At 54.4% G+C, this 10,000-nt stretch overlaps 1 protein-coding gene across 1 annotated transcript in view; it reads left to right on the top strand.

Moving 5' to 3' along the window:
• tenm4 (teneurin transmembrane protein 4) overlaps positions 1–10,000 on the top strand; it is a 69,291-nt gene that overhangs the window by 13,524 nt on the left and 45,767 nt on the right. The window contains exons 6-11 of the mRNA XM_028969140.1: positions 240–401; positions 2,078–2,292; positions 3,116–3,332; positions 7,893–7,994; positions 8,090–8,284; positions 9,329–9,529. Of these exons, the coding sequence (XP_028824973.1) occupies positions 240–401; positions 2,078–2,292; positions 3,116–3,332; positions 7,893–7,994; positions 8,090–8,284; positions 9,329–9,529 (1,092 nt within the window). The remainder of the gene's footprint in view (positions 1–239; positions 402–2,077; positions 2,293–3,115; positions 3,333–7,892; positions 7,995–8,089; positions 8,285–9,328; positions 9,530–10,000) is intronic.

The raw sequence follows: 10,000 nt of genomic DNA, 5'->3' as shown, positions 1-10,000 counted from the left end.
TCCTTGTCTGTGCCGGCATTGTTGGGAATTAGTAAAGTGAAGAATAGCGGCTCCCGCGGGGCCTTGGCAGCGCGTCTGGGTGACACGACGCCTTTTTTCCGTCTCCTGCGCGGTCAGCACGTAAAATACAAAGCCGTTAACCATTAAACGTCTCTTGTGTCCTTTATCGGCCGTCCCGATCCGCATGGTCCTCACTTCTCGGCCGTCTGGTCCATTTGTTGCTTCTTTTTGTTTTGCAGCCATGCAGCTTTTCGGGCTGAACTGGCACTTGCAGCCGATGCAGCGGCAGATGTTCCAGCTGACGGAGGACAACACCAGCCGCCCGCCCCTGCCCACCGACCTGGGTCCTCCGCTGGGGAACACGGGCCTGGAGCTGCCGGATCGAAGGGGCAAGGATGACGGTAAGCGGCGGCCATTCGGCCATTAATCGCATCAGACCCGCGCGGGGCGGCTCAAACCCGTCCTTGTGCTCCGAAGTCGTCTTTTTGCGCCGAGGACAGTCGGTTCTCTTCAGCCAACTTTTCCTGGTCTGAGGACGATCCGCATGGTAATCCAGGGAAAGTTGCCGGGGCGGGGGGGGTTCCTGGAGGCTTTAGGGATTGGGCCACGAAGGGGATTAACGGCCGGTCCAAAATAAATCTCCCGGCCCGGCCTCCTTCGCTTGGCGCGGGATGAAAGGCGGCGTCGAACGTGACGCTCCGAGTGCCAGTACGCTCGGAAAAGTTTCTTTCCCGAACAAACAGTGTCCGGATTCATCCATTCCATTTACAACCCGGCCCGGCGACATGAGGTGGAGGATCAGCCCATTACCATATAGATGAGGCGCAGAGTCGCTTAGCCGAAGGTGGAGGGTGCGAGGACCGCCGCGCCCCGCCCCCGGCCGAGCCCGGGCCGTGAGTGACAGCTGCCGGTGAAGGGAAATCGATACGCGCCGCTTTCTAATTCTGCTCCGCAGAGTAACGGCGTCAAGTGAAACGCGGTCGATCGGCGCGACGCGGCACCGTCTATGCGGTGTGAAGCGCTTTATACCACACAAGATGAGTGGTGCTCAGCACGAGCCCGTTCACAGCTAAACCGCTTTCTGCTACGAATACTTTAATAACTTTTACGTTTTACGGATTTTAATATGTGCTCAAATTGTCATTTAAGTTCACGGTACGACATTTTTACAGAAGGTATGACTGAAAATGTTAATCGTAAAAAACATTATTAGTAACCCTGCAACCAAAACTGCATTATAACCAAAAATATAATAATGAAAATAAAATGCATGATGGTGGACGTGGGGCTTTGGTGAAAGAAGGACACAACTGGACACAAAAGACGTAATCTACGTTTGCCACCTTGGTGCAGTAGGAGTGTCCCTGAGTGTCTCCAGGGGGGGACTGTCCCTGTAACTACTGATTGTAAGTCCCTCTGGATAAGGGCGTCTGGTAAATGTGTCCTTCTTTCACCAAAGCCCCACGTCCATCATGCGGCATCCGTGCATTTATTTTTATAATAAAGCTTTTCCAATTGCAGTTAGTTTTTATCGATATTTTCTTGATAATTCACAGTCCATTCTTACATCACTACTGACATCAGTACCGTGTTGTCACCTGAACTGTGGCATTCAGGCCAACTTTCTGGACGATCTGCTCGTCTGCTCTGCAGTATTTGAAATGAACGTATAAAATTCGTCCACGTTAGGAAGGCTGTACGTTGGGAGCGGTCGTGCCTGCTAAGACTTTTTCTGAGCGACAGCCCGCCATCTGCTGCAGCACGGGGCGCGCCGCTACGATGGCACTCACCAAATCCGGAGGGCCCTGTCGGTGTGTACGTCTCCTTTAGTAGACATCATTGCCGAAATTGGCCCTTCCTACGCATGCGAGCAGATGTTAGCATTTCCATCGGGTCCAATAACCGCAGCGTGTTGTGAAGCATATGGACAGCGCAGAATGCGGCGGCTCCTCTGCCGGGCCGTTAACGCGCGGCCGGGTCGCTTTCTCTCCTGCCGTGGCGGGCAAGTGATTAAAAATCCGGTGCTTTTATGTACACGCGGCACCGGAGCCCCGAGTGACCTCGACTCGGCCCGCAGGTAAACCGGACGGCTTCTTCCCAGACGACAGCTTCATAGACATGGGCGAGATTGACGTGGGGAGGAAGGTCGGCCAGCAGATCCCTGCCGGAATCTTCTGGAGGGCGCAGGTCTTCATCGACCATCCCATGTACCTCAAGTTCAACGTGTCCCTGAGCAAGGACGCGCTGGTGGGGATCTACGGGAGGCGGGGCCTGCCCCCGTCCCACACGCAGGTGGGTGCCGCCGGGCTTCGGAAATGATGCATGCTGGTCGCTTTTTACTCCGCTGCTCCGTGATCATTTGTTTGCCTGACAAATGCAGAAATGGCCTCGCGCCCGTGATAAATTGAATAATTATCTCGGTCTTGCCTGCGCGTTGAGGATGAGTCCGTCCTCCGCTGACTCTTTACCTCAAACACATGCATGTTGAGCTTTGCCTTTTGGTGCCACTTATCCCCCATGTTAAAATTGGACCATTTTAATGTAATAAAGCCTTGAAGATGTAACATGCAAACATGTGAGCATTTCTGCTGCATGTACCAAGCATCAGGCAGAATGTGAGATACAAACCAAAATGAAACGTAATAATTCGTTTCTGTTCTGTTTTTGATGAATGTCATTTTCTCGGAGCTCGTCTTGCGATTCTCAGCTACGCTACCTGCATGCGCGATGAGCGTTCAGCTTCGTCCACCCGCTGACCACCATCTCGGTGTTTATGATGAATTGTCCACCGCGTGGCAGATGAATGAAGGCCGGGCGGAGAAAGGGGAGGCGGCCTCATTGTTATTCATTGAGTCGCCTGCAGAATGAGAAGCATCTTGCGCAGATGCTATTTTGTAAACAGTAACTTTTAATTGGTTTTGGATTTTATCTCTTAATTGGGAATTTGGTTTCCATGGCACTCGCGGCGCGGCAGTTTCACCGCGACTGTGAGCTATTTCTGCCTGAATAAGCAACACAGGAGCTTCTGGGCCCACTGGTAGCACAGGGGCGATCAGGCCCACTTAGCGGCTCACATGTCAGTCCTAATGGTTGTCTGCGGTCTGGCTGTCTCCAGTTTGACTTTGTGGAGCTTCTGGACGGAAGGAGGCTCTTGGCTCAGGGAATCCAGGGCCTGGAGGGACCAGTGGTGGCTCCTCAGCCACGCAGCCTGATGCCCACCACCACCCACGACACGGGCTTCATCCAGTACATGGACTCGGGCATCTGGCACCTGGCGGTCTACAACGATGGAAAAGAGACCGAGCAGGTGTCCTTCCTGACCACGGGGGTTGGTGAGTATCACCAACATCTTTTTAAACGTTTCATGCACTTCCTTGACCTCTGCTGGTCAAGAAAACTGTGGGTTCAAGTGGATACACACAGACAGAAGCTTGAATTATGATCTTTATTTTGTGCTGCATTACTCGGAATAAAGCATACAGGACAACGGGTTTAGACAAAGTGTGATAATATAATAAAGTTTTTATGTATCAATCAGGATGTAGTAGTGGGTTCGAGTCCCAGCAGGTCACGTGACCACTCCGCACCAGGACACTCCCTAGGCAGGATGTAGTAGTGGGGTCGAGTCCCAGCAGGTCACGTGACCACTCCGCACCAGGACACTCCCCAGGCAGGAGGTAGTAGTGGGGTCGAGTCCCAGCAGGTCACGTGACCACGCCGCACCAGGACACTCCCCCGGCAGGATGTAGTAGTGGACGTGACCACTCCGCACCAGGACACTCCCCCGGCAGGATGTAGTAGTGGGGTCGAGTCCCAGCAGGTCACGTGACCACTCCGCACCAGGACACTCCCCAGGCAGGATGTAGTAGTGGGGTCGAGTCCCAGCAGGTCACGTGACCACGCCGCACCAGGACACTCCCCAGGCAGGATGTAGTAGTGGGTTCGAGTCCCAGCAGGTCACGTGACCACTCCGCACCAGGACACTCCCCCGGCAGGATGTAGTAGTGGGTTCAAGTCCCAGCAGGTCACGTGACCACTCCGCACCAGGACACTCCCCAGGCAGGATGTAGTAGTGGGTTCGAGTCCCAGCAGGTCACAGGACCACTCCGCACCAGGACACTCCCCAGGCAGGAGGTAGTAGTGGGTTTGAGTCCCAGCAGGTCACGTGACCACTCCGCACCAGGACACTCCCCCGGCAGGATGTAGTAGTGGACGTGACCATGCCGCACCAGGACACTCCCCCGGCAGGATGTAGTAGTGGGGTCGAGTCCCAGCAGGTCACGTGACCACTCCGCACCAGGACACTCCCCAGGCAGGATGTAGTAGTGGGTTCAAGTCCCAGCAGGTCACGTGACCACTCCGCACCAGGACACTCCCCAGGCAGGATGTAGTAGTGGACGTGACCATGCCGCACCAGGACACTCCCCCGGCAGGATGTAGTAGTGGGGTCGAGTCCCAGCAGGTCACGTGACCACTCCGCACCAGGACACTCCCCAGGCAGGATGTAGTAGTGGGTTCGAGTCCCAGCAGGTCACAGGACCACTCCGCACCAGGACACTCCCCAGGCAGGAGGTAGTAGTGGGTTTGAGTCCCAGCAGGTCACGTGACCACTCCGCACCAGGACACTCCCCCGGCAGGATGTAGTAGTGGACGTGACCATGCCGCACCAGGACACTCCCCCGGCAGGATGTAGTAGTGGGGTCGAGTCCCAGCAGGTCACGTGACCACTCCGCACCAGGACACTCCCCAGGCAGGATGTAGTAGTGGGTTCAAGTCCCAGCAGGTCACGTGACCACTCCGCACCAGGACACTCCCCAGGCAGGATGTAGTAGTGGACGTGACCATGCCGCACCAGGACACTCCCCCGGCAGGATGTAGTAGTGGGGTCGAGTCCCAGCAGGTCACGTGACCACTCCGCACCAGGACACTCCCCAGGCAGGATGTAGTAGTGGGTTCAAGTCCCAGCAGGTCACGTGACCACTCCGCACCAGGACACTCCCCCGGCAGGATGTAGTAGTGGACGTGACCATGCCGCACCAGGACACTCCCCCGGCAGGATGTAGTAGTGGGGTCGAGTCCCAGCAGGTCACGTGACCACTCCGCACCAGGACACTCCCCAGGCAGGATGTAGTAGTGGGGTCGAGTCCCAGCAGGTCACGTGACCACTCCGCACCAGGACACTCCCCAGGCAGGATGTAGTAGTGGGGTCGAGTCCCAGCAGGTCACAGGACCACTCCGCACCAGGACACTCCCCCGGCAGGATGTAGTAGTGGGGTCGAGTGAATGGTGAACGATAGAGAAAAGAGAAGAGTGTGAGTTACTGATGAGTTAGCAAAAAATGACAGTAACTGAACCCAGAACGGAAGATCTTTCTAAATATTTCGGGTTCTCTTTCCAGCAGTGACTCTTCTTACGCTGAAGAGAGGGTGGGTGGTGGGTTATGAGGTACTAGTAGGTTACTACTAGTCCCTACTAGTTACTACCACTGTAGGTTTGTTGTTTGCGCTTCATATACAGTTTTTGCATGAACTCTACGTACGTTATAGCTAAAATGCATGCATGGCTGTTTCCTGTGCGCTTCCTTCTCCGCCTGTGCTGCAGACTCCCCCTCGGTGGAGGTGAATTGTTTTGTCCTCTCCTCTTTTGTTTGCATTTAAGGTATATTAGTGTGGCAGCGGTGGAAGCCCCTGAGGTGTCGACTTTCATCCGAGTGGCAGCTGGGAGCTGTTCTCACGTGCGCCTTAATTAAACGCTCCCGGGCCCGGGCCCATCTGCAACCGGGGAGGGGAGGGGCTGACAGGTGGGCGGGCCACGGCGGCGGCGGCGGCCTCAGATCGATGGATATCTGTCCTTGCGGCACCAGCGAGGAGAGAGATGCCCTCTCTCCCTCGCCCTCCGGGGAGAAAGAGTCCCGGTTGGAATTCGATACTGAATGTTGGAGGGATGACATTGTCGGCATGGTGTTTACCACCGGGCGGGGCATCTGTCACCCTGGGCTATTAAAATTGTTGCACCATGATTGGAGGACGGGAGCATGGCCGCAGCTGTCCCTGCCACTGGCGTGGGGGGGAGGGGGCGTGGCACATGAAACCTGATGAGAATGGTCTTTAAAGATGCCAGAGGCGGAAATCCCATCAGCCAATCGTTTGTCAATCCAGAAGCAATTCCAAGTTCGTACTGGTCCTCTCAGGCTATGTTGTTTTGCCATTGCCCCGCCCCTCAACCACCCAGTCAGGTGCAGCGCCATCTGAAGGCAGGTCTTGGGTTTTGGTAGACGATAAAAAGCAGTGGTGATGGACCGAGTCCCACGGTGGCCGGACATGTTCCTGCTGACGTTAGGCTTGGAAGGCCGCCGCAATTGTCCTGTGTGTAGAGTCCATGTCAGGGCTCAGTCACGGCGTATTAGAAGACAGAGAACAGGATGTAATGCTGGAATGCCAGCATCTGTCCATCTCTCTTGTTCCAGCCGGCCTCCCACCTCGGCGTGTAAACATCCCAGCGCTTCTCCGCCTGTAGAAGGTACATCTCCCATCTGAAGCCACAGCTGAGAACACGAAGGGACCTCAGAGTCGGAGCTTCTCCATGGAATCCATCAAAGCTCCCAAAAAGCCAGGATTCACAGACAAAATAACACTCAATTTCTCGCAAAATAACAGCTCCAAAAACAGCTAGCTTGTCGCAAAAGTGCACCGATTGATGGAATCATTGATCCTAAATCGATTGACTTTTAAGATGTAAGAGAAAGAGTCCCTCCCACTCTCTCTGTTGCACGGTGATGGACTCTCTCTCCAGCCGCGGCTCACATCTCCATTCCTTTGTTCAACACAAAGGCGTCTTTGTTCGGTGGCCCAAGCACAGGTGCGACAGCAGCCTGCAGGCGGTGGTCGAGGGGGGACATATTCCGGTCCTGCTGGGCCGGGTCGGCGCCGATATTTGGTAAAACATGTGAATGGGATGCAGAAGCGGTGCGATTATCAATGTTTCTCCATGAGACACTCGGGTGTGTAGTGATGGGACAGCGTGTCGGGTCTGTAGTGATGGGACAGCGTGTCGGGTCTGTAGTGATGCCGCAGTGAAAAGTGTCACGTACACGTTTCCGGCATTATTATCGCTGCCAGCCGAAGACCTTTCTCGCCTACATCCACCAGCTGTCCACCCAGGAGCAGAACTCCACAAGGCTGGGATACGTTTTACATTTACAGCATTTACCAGACGTCCTTATCCAGAGACAGGGACAAGTCCCCCTGGACCTTTACATTTACAGCATTTACCCGACGTCCTCATCCAGAGACAGGGACAAGTCCCCCTGGACCTTTACATTTACAGCATTTACCCGACGGCCTCATCCAGAGACAGGGACAAGTCCCCCTGGACCTTTACATTTACAGCATTTACCCGACGTCCTCATCCAGAGACAGGGACAAGTCCCCCTGGACCTTTACATTTACAGCATTTACCCGACGTCCTCATCCAGAGACAGGGACAAGTCCCCCTGGACCTTTACAAGGTGGTAGTAGCCTAGTGGGTAACATACTCGCCTGTGAACCAGAAGACCCGGGTTCAAATCCCACTAACCATTGTGTCCCTGAGCAAGACACTTAACCTTAAGTTGCTCCAGGGAGACTGTCCCTGTAACTACTGATTGTAAGTCACTCTGGATAAGGGTAAAAATTTTACATTTACAGCATTTACCCGACGTCCTTATCCAGAGACAGGGACAGTTCCCCTGGGGACACTCAGGGTTAAGTATCCTGCTCAGGGTCTTGATGGTATTAAGTCAGGTTTGAACCCGGGACTTTGTGGTCTTTGGGTCCATAGGTGCGTGTGGTCCCCACCTGGCTGCTACCAGCCCGAGGTTCATGGTCCATGAGTTTATTTCTGCTCGTTTTCAGACTCGATTGACGACTGTCCCAGCAACTGCTTCGGCAATGGCGACTGCATCGCTGGGACCTGCCACTGTTTCCTGGGCTTCCGGGGCCCGGACTGCGGAAGAGGTGACCGAACTGCATTTTTAGCCAATCAAAAAGTTACAATGATTTGTAAAAAAATGCCTGTTGGACATTTAAATCGTCTTTTTTCTGTTTCCCAGCCACCTGTCCTGTGCTGTGCAGTGGGAACGGTCAGTACCTGAAGGGGCGCTGCACGTGCCACAGTGGCTGGAAGGGGGCGGAGTGCGATGTTCCCACCAATCAGTGCATCGACGTGGCCTGCAGTGGCCATGGCACCTGCATCGTGGGCACCTGCATCTGCAACCCAGGCTACAAGGGCGAGAACTGCGAGGAAGGTAACTGCCAATCGCCATTAAAAAGACCCAGAATGCACCAGCGGCACCTTCGCCAACAATGGGCGGGGCTTTCATTTACGCCCTTGCCAGACTGACAGCTCCATACGTTCTGGCCGTTTCGTTCCTTTAGTCGCATGGAAACAATTCCCTTTGTTGTCTGAAATCCAATAAGCTGAATTTGCAGAGAGGCGGCGTTAATCCGGCGGCCGCTACCAGTGTGGCGCTGGCCGGGAAGAAAGCCAGTCGGGCCGTGAGAGATAAGATTGAAGTTGGCCATTGAGTTTGTCAGCTCGGGAAGACTCTCATTTCAAGTTGAAAAATGACGCCGGGGCTTGATAAATGGGGGTTCCTGACACCCGCAGACCCCCTATTCTATTTCGGGTCCGGCGTCGGGAATGTGAGGCCTGGCCCTTTAACACTTCTACCTTTCTTTCCCGGCGACCTTCAGCGCCGATGATTAATTGCCAGGAGAGGCCTGCTTGTCAGTTAGCCTCTGATCTCCGTGCCCGGCCCCCAAACCATCTGCTAAGAGGCGAGCGATCCTGTTCGTCTTATTATAACAGCCCTTACCCGTTCATGTCACGCCGTGACGCCGGCGCCGCCATCACATCTCTCCTCCAACCTGTCCTCTCGTGTATGAGCATTATCATGTAGGCTGCGAAACCCTGCCGGGGCACGGCCGCATGATAACTCTTCTATTCCCGCTGAACAGACCGGCGAAAAGCTGGCCATCAACCCGGCCGTACATTTACACCACATGGGGGTCCCCGCCCTCCAGCAGCGGCCATGGCACAAGCCGAAATTTCTAGCCCAGTGTCCACTCTGGTCCTTTCTGCGAGATGGTCTCCAATTTTCCTGGTCAGCTCTCCCCGACCCATCAATCATCCCGGCCTTCAATCTTCGATAAATCCAATCAGCACCACCGAATAGTTCGATTTACTCCATGAAAAAACATGTTTCTGCTGAGGGCCAAGAGCCAGTGATGTTGGGATGTTCCAGTACCGCCGTGTGGTGTGTGTGTGTGTGTGTGTGCACCCCTCTCAGTGGACTGCCTGGACCCGACGTGCTCAGGGCGTGGAGTGTGTGTGCGTGGCGAGTGCCACTGCTTCGTGGGTTGGGGCGGTCCCGGCTGCGAGAGCCCCAGAGCGTCCTGCCTGGACCAGTGTTCCGGCCACGGAGCCTTTCTCTCCGACACGGGAACCTGCAGCTGTGACCCCAACTGGACCGGACACGACTGCTCCACAGGTGGGTACTGGCCACGCCCACCTACCCGCCTCACATTCGTCCACCGGTCAGCACAGATCTCTGCCCTCTGCTGGTGTCCTTTTACCTGTTTTTCTGTGTAAAGATCCACGTTTTCACTCATGATTCATCCCAAACACGTCCAGATGCTTTTCTTCCAAACCGCGTAGCACCACAGATGGTGGATTTTTTCTTCTTTTCGGAATGCCGGCGTTGTTTAAACACCAGATACTGTTGTTGTCCAACGTCAGGTCTGCAGTTTTACTTATTTCAATTCATGCATGATCCCGCAAGCTCTCAAAAGTGAAGGTCAGCAGCATATAAAAGCTGCCCAATTCGACCCACAATGCACTGCAGCTGAGCAATCATGATGCAGCCCACTGTTCATGCAGAAACAAAAACAGTAAAGCAGAATAAATCCAACACCAGTAATGGCATGTTTATTCTGAATTACTATTAAACAGAATATATTTA

Source organism: Denticeps clupeoides, unplaced genomic scaffold (assembly GCF_900700375.1).
Source record: "Denticeps clupeoides unplaced genomic scaffold, fDenClu1.1, whole genome shotgun sequence".
NCBI classification, from domain to species: Eukaryota; Metazoa; Chordata; class Actinopteri; order Clupeiformes; family Denticipitidae; genus Denticeps; species Denticeps clupeoides.
This window is presented reverse-complemented; position numbering and strand designations above follow the sequence as displayed.